The following is a 23,084-nucleotide window of genomic DNA, read 5'->3' as shown; positions in this document are numbered from 1 at the left end:
ATGGGAATATTTGTCTTAAATACAAGAATATATACACTTCTACTCATCTTAAAATTATATATTTTTTTCTTTTTAGAGATAAGGTCTGTTTCTGTTGTCCAGGCTGGAGTGCAGTAGCACGATACTACCTCATTGCAGCCTAGAACTCCTGGACTCAAACGAGCCTCCTTCCATAGCCTCCTGAGTAGCTGGGACTACAGGCACACATCACCACACCTGGTTAATTATTATTATTTTTTTGGTAGAGACAGGGCCTTGCTTCATTACCTAGTCTGGTCTCGAATTCCTGGCCTCCTTCGATCCTCTGGCATTGGCTTTCTAAAGTGCTGGGATTACAGGTGTGAGCCACCGTGCCCAGCCCTAAAATGAATTTTTAAAATAGGGGGGGAAATAAAAAAAGCCAGCACCCATATCCTGTCCATGGTTAAATTTTAGTTTATAATGATATCCAGATTTTTAAAAATGAGCCTTAGCCCTTCCTCCATTTTTGTTCTTGAGTTTCCCTTAATATTCTGGATAGGTTAGGCCATCAGATGCCTCTGCTGACGGGCAGGTCCCTGTGCCCCATGGTCCTGTCCAGTCCTCTTCCTCACTTCCTCCAGAACTGCTTAGGCATGGCTGCAGGACAACCCAGACATAGATTCATGACCCAGAGATGTGCAAAAGTGAGCTGGGCCAATCAGCATGTTTTTCTTTGGAATCCTTACTGGAAATAGGAAAGAATAAGACCGTTGTTTGTGGGAGGTGAAGATGAAAAGATGCCAAGAGAAGCAGGAGGGTCCATGTGTGGTCACAGCCAGCCAACATTATAGGGAAGAAATTGTGGGAAAGGATGCTCTGTGGGCAAGGAAACCTGTGCATGAAGAAGCAGGTATGATTGGCAGATGAGTGTGAAAAACAGCACATGGCGTTGTGAGAAGCTCACCTGGGAGGGTCAGAGATGTTATGCTAATGCAGATCGCTCAGCTGAAGACCCTTAAATTGATTCTATTACAGATGGAGTTGTTTTTTTTTCCTCTGGTGGCCCAGCTTTACAAAGATTTCTTCCTTTTTGAAGCTGGGTTGTTCAGTTTTTCCTGGGTTCCTGCATGTGAGGAAGATAATCATGAGTCTCCTCTTACTGAGAGTACGTGGTAGCTCTCTGTTTTTTTTTTTAAGCAAGCAGTTTACAGAAAATGCTACCTTCACTTTGTTTGTTGGTTTGTTTTTTGTCTCTAACTATAACTGTTTATTTTTTCTTATTATTTTATTTTGTTTTATTTTAGTCTCTGGGATACATGTGCAGAACGTGGCTACATTCACTTTGGATAATTTTTTTTTTGAGACAGAGTTTCATTCTTGTTGCCAAGGTTTGAGTGCAATGGCTCTATCTTGGCTTACCACAACCTCTGCCTCCTGGGTTCAAGCAATTCTCCTGCCTCAGCCTCCCAAGTAACTGGGATTACAGGCGTGCACCACTATGCCTGGCTAATTTTTGTATTAGTAGAGACGGGGTTTCACCATGTTGGCCAGGCTGGTCTGGAACTCCTGACCGTGTGATCTGCCCACCTCAGCCTCCCAAAGTGCTGGGATTACAGGCATGAGCCACCACACCCACCTACTTTGGATCAGTTTTAGAGTTAATGTCTTTTTTGTCCCCTAAAATGCTTTTGAGTTTTAGGTACATTCCAACCCCCTTTACTTCTCCCCTGCTTGCTTTTTGTTGAGTCCACACAGAAGTTTAATTAATCCATTGTAACCCTAGTTTTGTTTGTTTACTTTTTTTTTTTTTTTTTTTTAACTACCTAAAACAACCCTTCATTGACTGGTACTAAACCATATAACTTACTATGACTCTTTAAAAATGATTAAACATTTATTTGCTGTTTTGTATATTAAGAGGAGGATGATCCCTTAATTTGTCACTGAACATAATTGCAATTATTGCCAAGCAGTTTGAAAATTGACTTTCTTCATAGTTCAAAATGGATGCTAATTAGCGAGCAGAGCTTTGGTGTAAAAGGCATAGGAACTTACTACAAGGAATTCAGAAACAACTTGTCTTTATTTCCATCACTATCCTTATTGCTCAAGAAAAATATTTTCCTTGATCTAGTTCTCTTTCTTTCTTTCTTTCTTTTTATTTATTTATTTATTTTGACCTGGAGTTTCGTTCCTGTTGCCCAGGCTGGAGTGCAATGGCGTGATCTCGGCTCACCGAAACCTCCGCCTCCCGGGTTCAAGCGATTCTCCTGCCTCAACCTCCCAAGTAGCTGGGATTACAGGCATGTGCCACCATGCCCGGCTAATTTTGTATTTTTAGTAGAGATGGGGTTTCTCCATGTTGGTCAGGCTGGTCTCGAAATCCTGACCTCAGGTGATCCACCTGCCTTGGCCTCCCAAAGTGTTGGGATTACAGGTGTGAGCCACTGCGCCTGGCTTATTTATATATTTTGTGATGGAGTCTTGTTCTGTTGCCCCGGCTGGAGTGCAGTGACGCTGTCTCGACTGACTGCAACCTCTGCCTCCCGGGTTCAAGCGATTTTCCTGCTTCAGCCTCCCGAGTAGCTGGGATTACAGGTGCATACCACCATGCCCCGGTAATTTTTGTAGTTTTAGTAGAGACAGGGTTTCACCTGTTGGCTAGGCTGCTCTCGAACTCCTGACCTCAGGCAATCTGCTCGTCTCGGCCTCCCAAAGTGCTGGGATTACAGATGTGAGCCACTTCACCCAGCCTCTGTACTTTTTTGTGTGAAAGCAAGTTTATTAAGAAAGTATGCAGTGAGCCGAGATCGCGCCACTGCACTCCAGCCTGGGTGACAGAGCGAGACTCCGTCTCAAAAAAAAAAAAAAAAGAAAAAAAAAGAAAGTAAAGGATAAAAGAATAGCTGCTCCATAGGCAGAGCAGCTTTAATCTACTTCTCAATTGACTGTAAGTCATGCTGAGGTAGAGTATTAGTCAGCTCAGGGAACCATAACAAAATACCATAAACTGGGTGGCTTAAACAACAGAAATTTATTTTCTTACAGTTCTGGAGGCTGGAAGTCTGTGATCAGGGTGCCAGCATGGTTCTGGTGAGATGATTCTCTTCCTGGCTGGCAAATGGCCACCTTCTTGCTGTGTCCTCACATGGGGAGGGAGAGGGAGAGTAATTATAATCATGCTTGTCACCTTCCATCTGATTTATATTAAAATATATCAAGGCATCTGATTTTATCTTTTATTGTAGTCATTGAATGATTAAATAAATATTTGCTAGGAACTGTGTTCTGTGGTTTACATGTTTTTTTTTCTTTTTCTTTTTTTGAGTTGGAGTCTTGCTTTGTCACCTGGGCTGGAGTACGGTGGCACCATCTTGGCTCACTGCAATCTCTGCCTCCTGGGTTCAAGCGATTCTCCTGCCTCAGCCTCCTGAGTAGCTGAGATTACAGGCATGTGCCACCATGCCTGGCTAATTTTTTGTATTTTTAGTAGAGATGGGGTTTTGCCATATTGGTCAGGTTGGTCTCGAACTTCTGACCTCAAATGATCTGCCTGCCTCAGCCTCCCAAAATGCTGGGATTACAGCATTGAGCCACTGCGCCTGGCCTACATGATTTATTTTTATTTAAAAAAATACAGTGCAGAGGTCCGAGGCCTACAGGTAACAATTTTCTAATCTACCACATTTCTACATCCTGTCTTGGAGAGTAAAATCCTACCTCCTTTCTTGCCTGGTGTGATAAGACCTCAGAGAGTCTTATCATTACAAAACCAACCAGGGAAGACATGATAAATTGCTTAGCTAAGGCAGTGGCAGTGGTTCTTGGTGTGGGGATGATTCAAGAGCTCTTTTTGGAGACAAAATTGGCAGAATTAGACAGCTGGACAAGGTGGCTTAGGGAGAGAGGGAGGAGTTAGTGTTGACTTTTAGGGTTCTGGATCAGAAGATGAGGATGCTGCCAATGGAGTTGCTCTATAGAGAAGGAGGGGAAATTTGGAGAGAAATATGTTGACTTTGCAAACTACCTAGAATGCTTGTGTCTACCTGTACAAAATTAAATGGAGAAGTGAGGCAATTATCTGAAGACTGCAAGTAAAATAAGTCCTTTTATTTTGATGGGGTGGGGAGAGAGAGAATGATGCTTGTTGAATTTTTACCTACTTTGTTTTAAGGTCTCTTTCATGGAGACAACACGGAGAAGGAATCATAACATCTCCCCTTCCAACTGATTATTTTAGAAGTCCCAGAACGTCATTATTTCCCTAAAGAGAGACCAGAATTCACACAGAGAGGGTGTATTAGTTTCCTTTTGCTGCTGTGACAGCACAATTAATTGGCTAAAAGCACACATTTATTATCTCACAGTTCTGAGGGGCACATTCCTTCTGGAGGCTTGGGAAGATAATCTGTTTTCTTGCCTTTTCTTTTCTCTTTTTTTTCTGAGACAGAGTCTCACTCTGTCGCCCAGTCTGAAGTGCAGTGGCACAATCTCAGCTCACTGCAACCTCCATCTCCCAGGTTCAAGTAATTCTGCTTCCTCAGCTTCCTGAGTAGCTGGGATTACAGGTGCATACCACCACACCCAGCTAATTTTTACATTTTTAGTAAAGATGGGGTTTCATCACGTTGGCCAGGCTGGTCTCAATTCCTGCCTGCCTTGGCCTCCCAAAGTGCTGGGATTACAGGTGTGAGCCACCCCTCCCAGCCTCCTTGCCATTTCTAGTTTCTAGACGCTACCCACATTCCTTGTCTTGTGGCCCCTTCCCCTTCATCCATCTTCAAGGCCAGCAGTGTACCATCTTCAAATCTCTCTCTCTGACCTCTGCTTTTTTTGGTCACATCTCTTTCCCTGACTCTGATTTTCTTGCCTGCCTCTTAGTGTCGTAGGACCAACAGATGCAAATGCCTCTCTGCACAGTAATGGTCCAATACACTGAAACAGTAGGGTTTGCAGCAGAGAAACTTTAATGATCGCAGGGCACCGAGTGAGGAGCTGGGAGGAGATCCTCAAATCTATCTCCTCAAAGAGTTTTGGGCTGGGGTTCTTAAGGGGATGATGGGGGGGGGTGAGGGGCTGGAGGGTGGGGGTCATTGATTGGTTGGGGTAAGGTGGATGAAATGATCAGGACATGGACACTGCATTCTTTGGTGAGTCAGCTTCTTGTGGGACCCTTCAGAGCAGCTGACCTCACTGGTATGCAGGACCTGAAAGAATATCTCAAAGGGAAAATTGATGTCTTATAACATCCAAGTTGTTATCTATGGAGCAGTTAAGGGGAACTATAACCTTGTAACAAGGTCTATGTGATTCTGAAGCAATAGGCCCCAAACAATGATGAGGCAGCAGGTCAGAGAGCAGGTTGACTCTGTGATTAAGGCTGCATGAGCTATAAGCTTGGTTTATTTTTGTTTCTCCCCCTCCCTTCCTCCCTGATTAATTTTGTAAAGTTTATAGGGACAGTTTCATTAGGAGGCCGGTTGTGATTACACTGGATCCACCTGGATAATCTGGGATAATCTCCGCATCTCAACATTCTTAACTTAATCACATCTGCAAAGTCCCTTTTGCTGTGTAAAGCAATATGTTCACCAGTTCTGGGCATCAAAATGTGGACATTTTGGTGGGTGCATTATTTTGCCTGCTATGAAGAGTCTGTCTTGTCCTTTATTCCATGAGACTCAGTCCCAGAAGGGGCAAAACAAGGGTTGCTGGTCCTCCTACCTTTCTTTTTTTTCTCTTTCCAAGTCTTGAAAGGTTTTGGCTCACACTTGCAATTATGAGTTGATATCTACAGACACTTTTGATAAATTGGAAGTTTGGGACTTATTTTGATACGTCATCTTGTCAAGAAATGTTTCATCATTATTTGAAGTTTGTTGCTGTGCTGTGCTATGTTCGCCAACATTGAGTGATGTAAATAAATTTTCAGCATGTATGCCAAAGCAGAATAATCCCCCAAACAGGAAAAATAGCAAACACCCCAATCCCTTCACTTTAGGGGGTCTTATATTCTCTGGGGGAGAGGAAATCAGGTAGCTCCAACCCTGGTGAGATGTGTAGTAGTGATGACTTCTTCTAGCTATCTTTTCCTGACTTCCTGGTGTGAATTAGAAATTCCTCCTCTGTTCTTCCATGGTATCTAGAGTAGAGCTTTATTTTACAGCATTTATCATATTGTATTGTAATTCTTTGCTTACTTATCAGTCCCACTAGATTTTATTATAAGCAGAGATCATGTCTTATTCCCAGTGCATTTCCTGGTGCCTAACCTCCTGGCTACCAATAATTATATGTTGAATGGATGAAGGAAGGTAATTGTTTCTGAAATAGCTTCTGAATCTTGAATTTCCCTTAATGTTTATATTTTACATTTCTCATTGACTTGCAGAAATACTATAATGGTAAATGAGATAATTTCTCTACAGTGCTTAAGATCTTTGGAGAAATGTTTCATTAGGCTAAAGCTCATATGCGGATATCAAATGAAATTGTGAGCTAAAATTGACCATTTTCCTTTCGTTTTGCCACCAAAGTTGTTGGTTGGGAAAAACTTTCCTCCATGGTGAATTTGAGTCAGCTAGGAACAACATACACAATTTTACACAATACCTGACAAATGGAAAACACACAGTTGAGCTGTATAAAATGAAATGATGAAATAATAATAAGAGCTCTATACTTTATTGGCCACTACACTTTTAACAGCTCACCTTTTAGAAAAATAAAGACTATGTACTGAATTTTTATGTAAATTCATTAGTTTCTTATTGTTGATGAAGTGGAAAACATTTCTCTTGAAGTCTCATCGTTGATGTATTAGTAAGCTTTTGCTGCAGTAACAAACAATCCCCCAAATCTCAGTGACTTACAATAACAATTATTTCTTACTCCCGTTCTGTGAGGGTTGTGGGCTTGCTGTAGTTCTGTTGGGCATGGCTCAGCCCATCTCATTCTTGGACAAAAGTCAAAGAAGCAGTCACCCCTCTGCAGTATGATCTTTTCAAGACTAAGGGCCAAAGCCCAAAGGGGTGGGAGAACAGGAGCAAACTATGCAAGCGCATTTTAAGCTTCTGCTCAGATACGACGTATGTCTTGTCCACTCACATTCCATTGGCCAATGGAAGTCACAGGGTCAAGCTCAGTGGGGAAAGACACACTGCCTATAGGAAATGTGCCAGAATAGAAGGAAAAAAAATTGCGAACAAATCATACCATTCATCATGCTCTGCATCCAAAGTGATGTTAGTCAAAGTCATTGTTTGGCCTTTTGTGATATTAGTTATGCTTTAAAACTTTTATTTGGAGTTCAATTTATGTAGCCTGAATAATAAAGGTGATTATAATTGATCTTGCATAAATGGGGCTCTCATAAATAGGAGGAAAAAGTAAACAGATTTGGGGATTTTAGCTAAAAAAAAATTCAACTTTATAAATATAGAAGTGTTTTTAGGATGGTGATGAAGGTCAGTTGTTTTTTATATCTGTGGATGTCACCGCCAGCAGAAAAGGATTGAAATTAAAGTAGAGATATTAGGGTAGAGTAAACGTAAGGAACAATTTCTTAACCAGTCAAGTGAAAAAGACATGGAAGGGCAAAGGTCTCCCTAGTAGACAATTCAATCATTTATCTGCTTGAAGAGGGAAGGCTGGCTAGAGGACAGGTTTCTGCCAATTCTTTGTTTACAGTACTTTGAATTTGGGAATAAAGAAGTCCTTTTAAGACAGATGGTATTAAAATTCTTCTTATATCAGTAAAATGGCATTAAGAAACTTAGAAGCTGGTTTGATGTAGAAAATGAGAAAAAATGAGAGAAAAGTGTAACTCTGAGCATGTATCACTTCTTCAGAGAATAAAATATCACATGAATATGGTTTTAATGTATTTGTTCATTTCACTCATACTATGTGTCAGGCACTGATCACTGCTGGTTTGGTAAGAAATCATCAAATGTATCTGGGTGTGGTGCCTCATGCCTGTAGTCCTAGCACTTTGGGAGGCTAAGGTGGGAGGATTGCTTGAGCTCAGGAGTTTGAGACCAGCCTGGGCAACACAGCAAGATCCCATCTCTACAAAAAATACAAAAATTAGCAGGGCATGGTGGTGTATGCCTGTGGTCCCAGGTACTCAGGAGACTGAGATGGGAAGATCACCTGAGCCTGGGAGGTCAAGGCTGTAGAGAGTCGTGATTGTGCCACAGCACTTCAGCCTGGGTGACAGAGTTAGACCCTGTCTCAGAAAAAAAGAAAAGATTAAACATAACTTATAGTTAAAAGGTCAGATGTAATCAGCTATACATGTCACATATCACCAGCATTCTTGCTCTGAATTTTGTGCTTACAATTTGAAAAAGAGAATAAGATATTCAAACTATATTTCATGATCTACAGTTATGAAAATGTAAATTTTTTTTAAACTACTGCCTTTTAGGTGATCACATATTTTTTCCCCCTCCTCATACATTTCTAACGAGCTCTGAAATATTTTTAGAAGACAGCCGATCCTCTCTGACAGCAAATTCTCATTTTATTTGCTTTTGAGGTGGACTTGTGAACATGGCAGTGAGTGAGTGGCTCAGGGGCAGTTGCATTTGGTGAATACATTTAAAGAAGTTACGTCTTCTGGAAAGTCAAACAGTACAGCATTATTATGAATATGTTCATCAGTGCAGCTGTTTAAGAGGCCGAGAAACCAATGGTTTTCTTTTGTCATGAAAAGCTGCAGCCATGATTTTTTTTTGAAATGACAGAAATATTTGTCAGAGCAGTGGCAGTTGGTATGTGGCATTACTGAGTCTTAATCTGTGTGCTAGCAACGGAATGTATTCGCTTCTTTGTTATAACCAATTTATAATAATCCTAGCTGACTCTTCCCTAGAGCTTCCCTAGAGCCAGGCCAATTGAAGCAGTTCAGAACTGCTGACTCATTTAATCCTCACAGCAGGAGGGTAGAAGCTGTTAGGTAGCTGCATCCTTATTCCCATTTTGTAGATTAAAGAATTGAGGCACAGAGCGACTAAGAATTTGCACAAGGTCACGTCATTAGATGGCGGGGTCAGGCTTTGAACCTAGGCTGTGTTTGATTCATTTTGCTCCCTCTCATCAAGTGAGTCCAATAACCTGACATCTGATTAAAAGCAAGAAACGATTCCTGTTCTCTTTGGTTTCATCCTACCCTGAGCCTTCTACTTGATTTTCTGGCTCTTCTGGTTTGGACTACGAGTCTGTAATTGCTTTCATTAATGCAGGTGAAGAACTTTTCCCAGATATTTGAGGTGTTGAATTGCAAAAGAATACAATGTATACATCTACGCACACTTAAAACGAGCCGTGGTCATTTATTAATCAAGAGAAGCTTGCCTCGGGCCAAAAATGACCGGTCGCTCTGCAAGGACAGGTATTAAAAAGCACAGGGTCTGGGAGCCGGTGAGAGAAGGCTCTTTCTCATCCAGGATCCGAGGACTTCCCGCGGACACGCGCGGGAAGCGTCCTCTCGGAAGAGACCCGTGGGAGCGGGCGCGGTGCAACCCTCGGCGCCTCTGGGACGCGGGTCTCTGGGTTCCCCGCGGATCTTCCGGTCCTTGGGCCTGGGCGCGTCGCTGCGCGCAGCAGAGACGGCCTCCGCCCTGGGACTGGGTGCCGCTGTCACCGGTTTTACTGGCGGGAGGAGGAGGGAGGGCGCACCCTGGCCCCGCACTCCCCGCGACATTTGGGTGCCAGGGACGTCAGTCAGCCTGGGATGAGGGTGCCCCTGGCTGGGGAAGAGAAGCGAGAGGGAGGGAAGGGAGTACGTGGGTTTGAGCATTCTCCCCATCGGTGTTTGTCACGTCCCCCGCCTGGATCCCTCCCTCCCCAGCCGCCGCCCACCTGGGCTCCCCGGCCTGCGGCGGCGTTGCGCAAGGCTCGCTCCCCAGGCCGCAAAGTTGCACCCGCGGCGGTCTGCGGAGCTTTCCGGGTCTCTGCCCGCCCCCTCCCTCGCTGCGCCCTCCCTCCCAGGGTGCCCGACGTGCACGTTCCCTGCCACTTCGGTCCAGGCGCGCCAGTGGGTTTGGCCTGCGCGGCGGCGGCGAGGCGGGGGAGCGAGTGAGCGCGAGGGGCGGGCGCGAGTGACTGTGTGAGTCACCCGTACCTGGAGTGCGAGCGACGCAGAGCCAGCGGCGCGGAGCCCGAGCCGGAGCCGAGCCCTAGCGCCTGCGAGCCCTAGAGCGCGGCCGGCCCCAGGCGCCAGGCCTCGTCGCCCTCCCCGTTCACTCACCCGGGGCCCGGCGCCGACTCCCCACCCGGCGCCAGCCGCCCGCAGCCCTCCCGCCTGCCCGGAGGCGGTGCGGGGCTCGCCGGGGGATGTCACAGAGGCTCCTCGGAGCCAGCAGCCGCCGCCACCGCCCCCGGGAATCGCGATCATGAACCCCCAGTGCGCCCGTTGCGGAAAAGTCGTGTATCCCACCGAGAAAGTCAACTGCCTGGATAAGGTGAGCGAGGGGGCGCCGGGCCAGCCTGGACCTGCCGGGCGCCGGGCTGCACCTGCTCCGAGAAGTTTTGGCACCTGGGATGGAAAGCGATGAGTGGGTCGGTGCGTGTGCCTGTGCCTTGGCACGGGGGGAGGGCGCGCGAACGAAGACGCCCGCGGGAGTGTCACAGACACGCTTGGCGATTGTGGTGTTGGAACCGGGAAGGGCTTTTGTCGCGGTACGGGGCTGCGCGACATCGGCCGAGCCGCTGCGGAGGGCGCACGGCGGTGCGCGGCCCCGGGACCCGGAGGGACCAGGCTGGGCACCCAGGGGGGCACTTCGGCGAGCCGCGCCCCCTCCACCTCCACTCGTGTTCCACAATACCCCCGACCCCTGCCGCACAGATCAGCCCGCAATCCCACCTCACCGCCCACCCGTAGCGCCTCCTGTGACCGCGGCGAGGGGGAGAGGCAAATAGTAATTAATATGTCATGGGGCGGCCGCTGCCGCATTGCTAAGAATAATCCCTGCTGGAGAGCCCCGGCATAGCGCGGCAAGCCGGACCCAGGGGTGTCTAATCCACCGGGTGGGGAATTCCAGGGGAAGTAGTTTTGTAGCCGGGCCCCTCCAGCCCTACCTCCTGCCCTTCCCGGCAGGGATGGAGATGAACAGCCTGGGAGAGACACCCAGGAGCGATCTGGAGTGACTGACAGTTGAAACCAGCCAGGGGCGTTCTGGGGAAATTTGCGTCTGAAGATACAAATGCTTCGTTAGAACAAGCTGTCATCTTGACAGTCATCTCAGGCAGAGTCAGAGGTCCAGCATTTTAGTACAAGCTGGTACGGTGTAGGGGTACTTACATAGCCTTCCTGCAGCCCCCTCAGCTTGCCTGACTTCGGGTGAACACATATTTGTTGAGATCCTACAAACCCTGCATTTAGACACTTTGAACTGGCTTCCTTTTGGTTTCAAAGCCACTCTCTGGGCCCCGTTTCTTCATTAACCGAGCTCAGAATTCTTTTCTGGCTGCTCATAGAAGTGCTGTTTCGACAGAGCGTTGACAGTTCTTCCATGGTGCGTCGATATATTGTGGTGAGTCTTCCTTTAAGACTCAATTTTCAGAGTTGCCTGCTTGCCTGCTTTATTTACTTAGCTGAAAGTAGGTAAACACATCCACAGTTCCCTGCACTCATTTTGTTGTAGTATTTTCAGCTACAGGGACTGTGATGCGCTAGAAAGCCTTCCTTCTGTGCCCATCCAGGCGAAAACTGGCATTGTACTGAATTTTTAAATTTTTTTTTCCAGTATTGGCATAAAGGATGTTTCCATTGTGAGGTCTGCAAGATGGCACTCAACATGAACAACTACAAAGGCTATGAAAAGAAGCCCTATTGTAATGCGTAAGTATTGTCAACATGCTGTCCAGGTGTGGCACAGCCTCAGAGCTTGAGAGCCAGTGGACCTGCCTGTTTTGAAGAACTGACTCACTGTGTCACCCAGGTGTGGCAGTGGCTAGTTACCTGACTCTGGAGCCATGTACTTTTTTGATGATCACTGCGTTTTATGCCTTTCTAATGTGTTGGGTAACTTCTACGCATCTTCATCCAGGTTAGTTTTTGAGGTTCACAGTGTTACAGACTTAGGGGCACTTATTAGAAGCTGCAGAACTTCCCCACTGAGAACGTGTGGGCTCTGAAGTGCATGTCAGGTAGATTTCCATTTTAATCCTGTGTCAATTTCCATTTTAATCATAGGATGTTGCCATACTGCAATTTCATACCTGAACCTAGTTGCTATGGAAAGGAGTCTTGCTCATTTGGTCTTAGCTGAGACCACTGCAGAGATTCTGGGCTTAAACAGGAAATCAAAGAGTGGTTTGAAGAATGGAACCAAAGACATGGGTGTTCCTGGCTGGTTAGTAGTAGGTCGGTTGTAGTAGATCTACTGCAGTAGACCCGGTACTTCCGGCTGGTTAGTGTTGTAGTAGGTGGGGATTAAAAAAGGTAAGCCTTCTTTGGAAGGCTTTTGTGTAGGCATGCTGCTAGCCTAGAATAGCAATTAGCTAGCATTTATATCGCGCTCACCATGTGTCAAGCTCTGTTCTAAGCACTTTATGCATACTGATCATTTAATCTTTACAACGACCCTACAAGTTAGGGGACGCTATTTCTACCCCCATTTAGCAGGTAATGAAATTGAGGCCTGGAGAGGATCAGGCTCAGGAGGGGCTCAGATCACTCCTGGAGGCTGCTGGTGGTTTGATTTGACTAGTGTTTCCATATGTCTACCTTGCTGCCCAGAGGCACATGTTTCTCCACTCCTGTGAGCATCCCCCTACCCCAGACTGTTTTCAGCTGTAAGCTCTTGGCCCTGCTGGTTAAGTTTTCTTTTTCTTTCTTTCTTTCTTTTTGAGACAGAGTTTTGCTCTTGTTGCCCAGGCTGTAGTGCAATGGCATGATCTTGGCTCACTGCAACCTCTGCCTCCCAGGTTCAAGCGGTTCTTCTGCCTCAGCCTCCTGAGTAGTTGGGATTACAAGCATGTACCACCATGCTCGGCTAATTTTGACCTCAGGTGATCTGCCCCCCTCGGCCTCCCAAAGTGCTGGAATTACTGGTGTGAGCCACCACACCTGGCCTGATGGTTGAGTTTTCTCACCAGTTCCCCTGTGGGGTTGGCATGGTCTGGAGCCAGCAGAGGTGCCTCTGGACCTCAAGCCTTTTGGCTGGAACACTGCCAGAGATTCATCCTCCCTAGAGTTTTTGAAGTAGGTTCATCATTCACGTCTCCTGGAGATGGAGGGCCCTTGGTTAATTCATGCTTCATTACATACTGACAGTATGTTATCATAGACCGTATATTTTTGGTAACCAAATGGAATTGCTCATACCTCTCTGGTGAAGAACTTCAAAAAACATTTTATCTGGTGAAGACTGTTTAATATTTGTTTTTCCTTAGTCCTTAGTGCTTACAGGTAGACCAGAATCTTTTCAAGAAATCAGAAAAAGGGGCATTGAACAGAATTCAGGACTTTCTTGGAGAGGGGAAGTCCACAGATATCCCCCAAACTTTCTGATGTCTTCAATCCTGCTATACCATTCTTCCTATTGGAATAGCGTGAAGCAAAAACGAGGTTTCGATGTCATGATTTCCTGCTTCCCTTCCAGAGAGCCATAAACGACTGGTTAAAGATCAAAGGCAGGCGTAAGGAGAAGGGAAAGGGCCCCAACCACCCATAAACGGGATAATTGTTCTTTGGTTAAAGGAAAGTGAACCATTCTTCCTGTAACTGTTTCAGTTGGCAGCCTGATTCCATCAGGCTTTATGGACCACATCAGGATTCAGGATTCTTTACAGGGCAGGGCCAGGAGTTTAACCCCAGTGATAACAATGCCTTTGGGTGGCGCTGGTAGGCCTGAAGGGATTGGGAGGGAAGGAGGAAAAAGAGAGAAAGAAAATAGGGAGAGAATAGCAATTACAACAATGAGAGAGAATTGGATAAGGGAGAAAAAGAAATGATCAAAAATAAAAGGACAGAAAACGGTTCAACTGAAGTAGAGTCGTTGACTGCATTGGGCTACTCGAAAATTATTTAGTGCTTATTGCTTAGTTTGGATTCAATCTAATTTTAAAAGTTTATGAGATTCTGAATGAGTTAGGAAGAGCTATTTTGCACTTTGACTTGATAGTGATGAGTGCCCAGAAACGTTGAGATTTGGGCCCCAAAAGGAAATGATTCTACTTATGAAAAAGAAACATCCTGTTGTATTGTTTCATAGGTCTTGATCTCATTTTTAATACTCTCAATATACTTGTATAGAATGTTTATAGATTTTCCTCTCTAAAATTTCTCATATGATTCCAGTACATTATTATTAGTTTTAAGGTGAATTCTGGGGGTAGCACTCGAGGATTTTTGCTTCATATTGAACCTGGTAGTCCACTTTATTGAGCAGATAAATAGGGGGAAATAGGAATTCATCCTTAGTGAATGGATGAGTAGAGAGCTGATATCTAAAATTCAGATTTAGGTTCATGTCATAGCTTGATATGCTACCTCTAGAAAATGGAAACTGGCAAAGTTTTGGGTTCTGTCTGCTATGAGGGTTCTGGGCTTGAAGGTCCCTGCTGTCAGTCTGTAGTCTGCTAAGGATACATGTTGCCGTGTACACTGGCTGGGCAGTGTGGAATGCCCTCTGGGGATCCTGACGCATCTGCTCTAATTCAGGTGGTGCATGTCAATCAGCTTTTCCCTGTGGTTGTGGCCAGAGGGCTGCCATAATTTCTCTGGGTCAATAGTAGAAAATTGATTCTCTAATGTATACTGCTACCAGAAAATGAAACATTTGCTTTTCATGTAATGCAATATTTTATCTGCACCTGGTTTGGTTCAGGAGTCAATGTATATACATGCTTAAATGAAAAAAACTCTTCATCTTCCGCTGTCGCTTTTTATTGTGAAAATTTTCATACATGCAAAATAGGTAAAAGAATAATACAAAGAACATCTCTATCCCCTCCACTGACATTCAACTATTATTAACATTTTGCCATGTTTGCTGCTTCATATTTTGATCTAATTATATGTCCAAATATATATATATTTTAAAAATTTATTTATTTTTATTTATGTATTTTTTTGAGACGGAGTCTCGCCCTGCAGCGCAGGCTGGAGTGCAGTGATGCCATCTCGGCTCACTGCAAGCTCCGCCTCCTGGGTTCACACCATTCTCCAGCCTCAGCCTCCTGAGTAGCTGGGACTACAGGTGCCCACCACCATGCCCAGCTAAATTTTTTTGTATTTTTTAGTAGAGATGGGGTTTCACCATGTTAGCCAGGATGGTCTTGATCTCCTGACCTTGTGATCTGCCTGCCTCAGCCTCCCATAGTACTGGGATTACAGGCATGAGCCACCGCACCCGGCCATGTCCAAATATTTTTATTACTGTTGAGCCATTTTTCCATTTCATACATCAAGTTGGTTTCATACATTGTGACATTTCATCCCTAAAAACCACATCATGCATGCACTAAGCATAAGGGCATTTTCTTAAAGAATCATAGAGCTTTTATTACACTTAAGAAAATTAACAAATGCGTTGTTATAACATCTTATATCCTGTCTATTTTTATATTTCCCCCATTGTCCTAAGAATGTTCTTTATAGTTTTTTTTTTTTTAAAGCCAGGATCCAATCAGGGTTCATACTTTACATTTGGCTGTTATGAAAATGACAACTTTTCTTAGCTATTAGAGATTCAGTATCAGTTATTCAAGTTCTGCTATTATTTCTACTAATTTACAGAACCTCTCACGGTTTTCAAGAAAAGGGCTTAAGTAGCATTTCTTATAAAAATAACATCCATAATTAAATGAAGAACCTTTAAAATAAATATTAAGAATATGCTTAAAAGTTGGAAAGCATAAACATAGACATTTAGAATTACTGTAAGAAAACATAGAGGTTTCTTATTTTAATCGCTACCTGAGGGCATTCTTTAAGGAAATGAAGTAGTGAGTGCTTCTTCAGTTTAAATATGTTGCTTGTTTATATTCTCATGTGTTTAGAGAAGAAACAAGTATTCTGTTTGATTTCCTGCAAAGGAGAGCATGTATAAAATATAATTTACATGATATTTAAATTTTGATCTTTTGATAGAACGATCAAAGTATAGTACACACTAGATGTAAGATTGGGCATAATACCCGTTTTGCTCCTAACGCAGCAGTGCACACTATTAAAATATTTAAAAACAAACTGTTGTACTTGAGTGCGTGCCATGTTTTCATAAGCCTTTATGTTTCATAAGCAGGCAATGGATTCTTTAGCACATTTAGGATTTTTTTCATCATGGAACTTGCAAAGAAATGAGGACTAGGCAAAATTCTTATCACTAAGAGATGCCGAGAAAATAACACTAGATGATTAGACAAAAAACATACCTAATATTTCTATGTGAATTTATATGCTAAGCTAAACTATAAACATTTTCCTACCCAGCAAGCCACACAATGAGTATAAACTCTAAGACCATTTGTCAAATAAATTATTTAATTGGTTGTGTGTATAAGTCAAAATTGCATTTACTATGTCTTTGTAAAATATACATCGGTTCTTAAAATTTCCTGGGAGGTATTACCACTTAGAAGTAGCATTGCCAAGACTGACCAGCTAATGTGTTCTCACCAAATGTCAAGTTATATTAGGTCTGGGGTGCCACCAAGGAACAATGCAATAGTTTAACATGACCTTGCCAATAATTTCCCCAGAACATTATATGGGCTTTGAACATTATTCGCAGACATATTTTTGGGCTGAACATTTGTTCTGATCTGCCTACATTTACTATATCCTGTATCTTAGTCAAATGTATCTTTAATTATGGGGCTAAAAGAACACAAATATCCACTGAAGTATCTTTAGTGATTCTTCCAAATAAGATTGCCTCTCATCAAAGAGTTTCACTTAAAGTGGTTTCCGAAGACTTTAAAAAAATAAAACAGCAGGCACTGAGTGTTGTGTTTACTTTCTCTCTGCCTGTGTTCACATTCCCTCTCGTGAATATTTATTCTACCACCTGCAAGAGGCTGGGCTGGGTGCATCTCATGACGAGTCACCCAGAACGGTCAGCGCAGTTCTGCCGGCCCGTGTTGAGTGTGATCGTCCAGGTGTTGAGTGTGATTGTTGAGGCTAGTGCTCCACTGCCTCTCACGTACCATTTTGTGGCTGGTCACTCCTCGTTAGTGCCTTTCCTAAGGGTAATCAGAGGACACAGAAGGAAATTAAATTGAAACCTGAGAGTATTCCCGCCATCTACTTTCCTTATCTGTAGTTGGGCCTCCTGAATTTGGTTCTAGAACACTCCAAGGACTTGAGTTATCTCAAGGAGATTGATGAAATTCCTGCTATGAAGTTAGCTTTGATTATAAAACAATGTGTCGCAAAGTACAACATGTTGTCATTGGAGTTTTGGAGCTAGATGGAGCTGGAGTTGAATCCTGGCTCCATCCTGGCCTACTGAGCAAGTCTCTAGATTGCCAAACATCAGTTTCTCCATCTGTCAAATGGGTACAGTAATACTAAACCCACAGGGCTGTATGAGAAGTAACAAAACAATACTAGGATAGGCTGTAGCCTAGTTTCTGGCACCTAGCACATCTCCAGGAAATAGTAGTGTCCTTCTTTCCTCATCAGTACTTTTTAGAGGGGTGAAGAAAGAGTGGGGAAGAGAGAAGAGGAGGTATATCAATAAATAATAGAAACTCACTCACACCCATTAAAAGGTTTATACTGAAGTTTTTCACACTGTGGGCTGCTACCCATTAGACAGTTGTAACCAGAATTGAAAGAAGGAAGAAAAGAGAATAAGAGAAAACATCAGACTTCATTTAAGTCTAAACAGAGGATTCTTTTGGCAAACATATTTTTTTCAGTGATACAGGTACATATGTGTACTGGATCATGATGTAGACATTTTTTTTTCTTTTCTTTTCTTTTTTTTTTCTTTTTTGAGACAGAGTCTTGCTCTGTCGCCCAGGCTGGAGTGCAGTGGTGTGATCTCGGTTCACACCATTCTCCTGCCTCAACCTCTGCCTCAACCTCCAGAGTAGCTGGGACTACAGGCGCCCTTCACCATGCCCGGCTAGTTTTTTGTATTTTCTAGTAGAGATGGGGTTTCACCGTGTTAGCCAGGATGGTCTCGGTCTCCTGACCTCATGATCTGCCCGCCTCGGCCTCCCAATAGAAAATAATTTTTACTGAAAGTGGTGGTTGAAAGGTATGAGACACACTAGTTTAGTTCCATATTCTTAATGCTCCGTACATCAGAGAGCATTGAAAGTTACCTGTAATGTACAATGACATGCAGTAAGTTTGTGAATCCTAACAACCACGTTTCTGTTTGTGCCAATCACACCCGACCCCACACCTTTCCCTGGGGTTCAGTCCAATACAGTCATCACATAGGTCTCAGCTCAGCAGTAAGAGCCCACATCCTGTGCAGGAACCACGAGCTTATCTGTCTGTATCCCCCAAGGGATCTGTCCCATGTATCTGCATATCCCTCAAGCCTGGCACATAGACGAGATTGGCACGTTCAGGGTATGACCATAGATGAGCCTGGCATTTAGAAGGTACTTGATCATATTAGTCACCTCAGGGACTGTAAGAACTGTGTGTAGCCTTTGCACTTAGTCCCTAGTTTAGGATGAGGCCCAGGCTGGTTTCTTTTGGGATGGCAGACAGAATTTGTGTGATACAGAAGAACTGGGTTAGGATGAGGCTTTGAGGAGCCTGATCCATGTGGACTGGTGACCAGGGTTCATTAAGCCTGAATTCCAAGGGCTAATAAAGTATCCTGCTGTTGGGATAGTCTTACGTCTTCTGATCTGTAATGAACATAGTGGGAATTTACTTTCACTACTTAGAGGTTTGGCTTCAAAATGTGACATCTTTCTAAAAACATTTCTTACGAATACTCATTTATTTCCTTCTGAGTTATAATCTCTACAATGGGAAAATAATTCCCACCTACCAGGGACTTTATAGAGATTAAATGGGGGAATTGTTTGTAAGCTTGAGCCCATCAAATAACACCTAAGGACCCAATGTCAGTCCACTCTTTTACTTGTAATAGTAAATGGAAAATTGTTGTCTCATGTTTCTCCGTTAAAGACAAGAGAAAAGGTCACATTGTTAAAAGTGACCGTTTCTATGGAAGGATATTGTGGCATGTAAGAGTTCCAGTTAGCATCCACTGCAATGTGCCCTGCCTGACTTTTTAGTTACATACCTCATGGAAAAAATTAAACCTTTACCCCTTGACACAGTATCTGACATGAGAGGATGACAGTTTTCATTTTTCTTTTCTGGTTATAACTGGATGATTAAAAACAAAATAAAAACCTTTTATTTGAGCCAATAAAAAGGTTCCAGTGTATATGCAAAATGATCTGGTTCTCAGTCACCGTATTGGACCGTTGGCAATATCTAATGCTTTTTGGTACTTTTGAAGTCATTATAGGGAATTATATTTACAAATCACTCTCTGGGTTCTGTGTCCCATTTGAAAATGTTTCTGAAAGGTGCCTTTGATGTGTAAGTTCTGCCTGTTTATGATGGTGTATTTATTATGGAATGATGTCAGATTAGAAAAGATTTTGAGATGAAACCCAGCAGATCTCACCTCAATCATGGTGAAATGCAAGGTTAATACAAGATACAGATATGTGTGCTTAAAGGAATACTGATTATGTATCAAGGGCCTGTGTGAGAGAGTATGTTTCAGTAGGTCCTCTTTTTTTTTTTTTTTTCAGTTGTCAAATGATCCTTTATTGAAATACTTTCCTTTGTGCTTAACTGGCTGGGCATTCCACAGCACCACTGTTAATGTCAACTATGATGTCATGAGGGTGGCGGCCATCAACATTATAGCCCACAGACTGGGCAGTCCCCAGGATCTCTTTAATGGTTCCAGAGAGTTCTCTGGCTAAGGATCGGTGCCGCATCTGTCGAGCAATGTTGACGATCTCATCAAAAGTGATATTCCCACTGTGTTTAATGTTTTTCTGTTTCTTTCTGTCTCTTGGTGGTTCCTTGAGGGCTTTGATGATCAGGGCAGAGGCAGAAGGCACTACCTCAATCTGGGCCTGTCTGTTCTGAATGGTCAGTTTCACTGTAATCCTCAGGCCCTTCCAGTCACCCGTTGCCTTGGCAATGTCATCACCAACCTTTTTCGGAGACAGACCCAGAGGGCCGATCTTGGGGGCCAGCGCAGCAGTGGCACCGACTTCACCTCCGGTGCACCTCAGGTATACGACTTTGATCTCGTTGGGGTCGAACTTCGGCGGCATGGTGGAGGCGGCTGGTGTCGGATGAACCCGGATTCGGGACGACCGAAGAAAGTTGCACCTTTGCCCCTCCGAGCCGAAAGCCGAGAGCTTTTTTTTTTTTTTTTTTTTTTTTTTTTTTGAGACAGAGTCTCGCTCTGTCTCCCAGGCTGGAGTGCAGTGGCCTGGCGCGATCTCGACTCACTGCAAGCTCCGCCTCCCAGGTTCGCACCATTCTCCTGCCTCAGTCTCCTGAGTAGCTGGGACTACAGGCGCCCACCACCACGCCCGGCTAATTTTTTGTATTTTTAGTAGAGATGGGGTTTCACCATGTTAGTCAGGATGGTCTCGATCTCCTGACCTTGTGATCTGCCGGCCTTGGACTCCCAAAGTGCTGGGATTACAGGCGTGAGCCATGGCGCCCCGCCAGTGGGTCCTCTTTAAATGTTTTCAGATGAGTGCTTTACAGAGTGGTTCCTAGGACATCAGGGAGTCAGAGAGATACAGACATAGCCATGCATGGCACCCTTGTCCTCAAGGGCTTAGAACTCCTTTAAGTCTCTAGAGGAAGGATAAATCAATTACTTTTCTGTTCTGTTTCAGTTTTTACAGTTAGTGTTACTAGGAAGACCTTGGCTTTTAGCCTTAGGAGACCTTGGCTTTAGCGTGGAATCTAGAATAATATTTATGAGCTGAGTGCCCAGAACGTTTTAGGAACTAAGTAAAATGATGATTATTGATTTCTTCCATGCTCAGCTTGGCTATTTGAATTCAGCAAAGTCCTGCTAATGGGTCTAACAGTTCTTCAGGCCTCTCTAGTTGAACCTAGATAGGGCACAGACCTAACCATGAGAACTGGAAGTTGTGAGAAGGACCAGGTTTAAGTGGCAATGATTGTTTCTTCCATCACTGGAAATCCCATATTAATTTTATTTCTAGTTAGCTGTGCAATTTTCTTAGCAGAGTCTTTGAGAGAGTTGCTTTGCGTTTGACTTCTGTTTACTTTTTCATACTCTCTGTTGACTCATTCTTATTGAATTCTAGGAGGAGCCAGAAGAGAACTAGTTCGATGTGTGCATTCTTGAATAGCATCTAATCGATAACCAGACTGGTGGTCTGTTGTACTTCTGCATCAGCTGAGCAGTCTAAAAAACCATTTGGATAAAAATCTTTGATTGGCACTCTGATGCTCATTATCCATCAAAGGCAGGTGCAACCAAACACAGAGAACTTGGAGAAATAGGATGGCTGAGCTCAGCCAAGGGTCTATAGATCTGGGATGTGCAGTGGGAATTAGATGGTTGCCTGCCAATATTGAATTTGGTTTTAAAATATGACTCCTGTATCCGTTAATCCTTTAATTGATCCAGAGTGTGAATTCCAGCAAATTCAGGCAATGCATGGGAGTGGCAAGAACACTGCAGCAAACGCATACATCAGTGCAGAAAGACGTGCCCCGTAAGTAGATGTATTTTTGATGGCCTGTTTGGATAACCTGCATGTCTTCTCCTGCCTACTCTCCCCACTATCTGCCCAGTCTCCTGAGCTTCATGCATTTCCTGCCACCACAGTTATTTTCTGAAAACATGGTTCTGATTATACTACTCTCTTGCTCAAACACCTTTGATGGCTCCCTATTGCTTATAGGAAAAATAATTGGGTTTCTAGCAGACATTCAGAGCCTTTCACAGTCTACCTTCCTCTATCCACTTCCATTTAACCTCCTTCTCTCCAGCCATACTGGGCTGCTAGCTTTGAAACCTTCACCAAATTTCTTAATCTAAGCCTCAGTATCCTCATCTGTAAAATGGGTATAATAGACTCTACCTAATAGGATTAAGGATTCATTGGAATATCCAATCTAATAATGAGCTTAGCAGAGTTTCAGGCACATGGTAAGGAATTAATACAATTTAGGTATGTTTATAATTTTAATCATTATTAACTAGACACAGTGATTTGACCCTTTACTCATGCTGTTCTTATGCCCTCTGGCACTGGAGTGACGTTGATCCTTAAGGCACATCTGTAAGGCTATGCCTACCTTTGCAAAGATATTCTGAATCTCTCAATCACTGAACTCTTTCTTTGTGATTCATTGTACTTTTTATGCCTCAATTATATCACCTATCAAAGAGCCTGCTTTGTACTATGGCCGTATTTGTCTTCCCATTTGAGTTGGTTTCCTGCTGAGATTGGACCGTAGATGTTCTCAGCCTGGAGTGGGAGGTGGATTGGGGTAGGCGAGGTCAAGTCAGCCTGCAAGAGCTTTGCTCCTTGAAGGGACTACTTTGTGTTTTAAAGAGCAAGTGTGTAAGGAATTGAGAACGGGTGTTACAAAACTGCAATGCTCTGATGCCAGCCATGTGGAGTTAGCATCAACTCTGCAAGTGAAAGGCACAGAACAAAATTGCTCTCACTTCAAGCCCAGGAGTCCCTAGGTCACCTACACTCTGGACCAACTAGCTGCAAATCTGAGAGTTCCCACAACCCCCTCAGATTTGATAATTAGCTGGAACAATTCACAGGGCTCAGGACAGTGCTGTACCTAAGATGATTGTTTTAGCATAACAGATACAAATCAAGACCAGCCAGATGGAGAGACACTTAGGGCAAAGTTTGAGAGGATCCTAGAGCAAGGATCTCTAGAGCAAGGACAGAGGATCCTAGATGTGGGGCTTCTCTGTCCTTGCTCTATGGGATCAATATGTGTTATCTTCCTGGCACATTGATATGATCATCAACCAGGGATCTCCACCAATCTTTGGTGTCCAGAGTTTTTATTGGGGTTTCATTATGTAGGCATGATTGATTGACTCATTGGAGATGTGACTGTTCAATCTCCAGCC

At 43.8% G+C, this 23,084-nt stretch overlaps 3 protein-coding genes across 6 annotated transcripts in view; 1 reads left to right on the top strand and 2 right to left on the bottom strand.

Annotated features, from left to right (window-relative positions):
- Window positions 1-9,281: 9,281 nt before the first annotated feature.
- Window positions 9,282-10,363, bottom strand: LOC126962202 (laforin-like). Its single transcript, XM_050803105.1, has 3 exons — window positions 10,091-10,363; window positions 9,829-9,950; window positions 9,282-9,716 (listed from the first exon to the last, which is right to left on the bottom strand). Exons 1-3 carry the CDS (start codon window positions 10,361-10,363, stop codon window positions 9,362-9,364), a joined length of 750 nt encoding a protein of 249 aa, XP_050659062.1. The 3' UTR covers window positions 9,282-9,361.
- Window positions 10,014-23,084, top strand: part of NEBL (nebulette) — a 378,265-nt gene continuing 365,194 nt past the window's right edge. The window contains exons 1-2 of one of the 3 annotated variants that reach the window (XM_050804047.1): window positions 10,014-10,430; window positions 11,715-11,809. In XM_050804047.1, the coding sequence (XP_050660004.1) occupies window positions 10,362-10,430; window positions 11,715-11,809 (164 nt within the window). In that variant the 5' untranslated portion in view covers window positions 10,014-10,361. Of the gene's footprint in view, window positions 10,431-10,925; window positions 11,502-11,714; window positions 11,810-23,084 lie in introns of those variants that run through there. The other 2 variants (XM_050804046.1, XM_050804048.1) reach the window with 2 other exon arrangements.
- LOC126962727 (60S ribosomal protein L12-like) overlaps window positions 19,704-23,084 on the bottom strand; it is a 990,727-nt gene continuing 987,346 nt past the window's right edge. For both annotated transcript variants that reach the window (XM_050804083.1, XM_050804082.1), the window contains exon 2: window positions 19,704-20,325. In XM_050804083.1, the coding sequence (XP_050660040.1) occupies window positions 19,762-20,259 (498 nt within the window). In that variant the 5' untranslated portion in view covers window positions 20,260-20,325 and the 3' untranslated portion in view covers window positions 19,704-19,761. The remainder of the gene's footprint in view (window positions 20,326-23,084) is intronic.

The sequence above is a fragment of the Macaca thibetana genome, chromosome 9, assembly GCF_024542745.1.
Source record: "Macaca thibetana thibetana isolate TM-01 chromosome 9, ASM2454274v1, whole genome shotgun sequence".
NCBI lineage: Eukaryota > Metazoa > Chordata > Mammalia > Primates > Cercopithecidae > Macaca > Macaca thibetana.
Note: the sequence above shows the minus strand (reverse complement) of the source record. Positions and strands in the feature narration are given on the sequence as shown.

Excerpts from the sequence above, each read along its gene's own strand:
- LOC126962202 (XM_050803105.1), bottom strand. The coding sequence starts at position 10,363 with ATGATCGCGATTCCCGGGGGCGGTGGCGGCGGCTGCTGGCTCCGAGGA. Across the intron at positions 9,951-10,090 it reads CTGCGTCGCTCGCACTCCAG|GGAGGGCGCAGCGAGGGAGG; the intron begins GTACGGGTGACT and ends GCACCCTGGGAG. Across the intron at positions 9,717-9,828 it reads CCGCAGGCCGGGGAGCCCAG|CCAGGGGCACCCTCATCCCA; the intron begins GTGGGCGGCGGC and ends TCTCTTCCCCAG.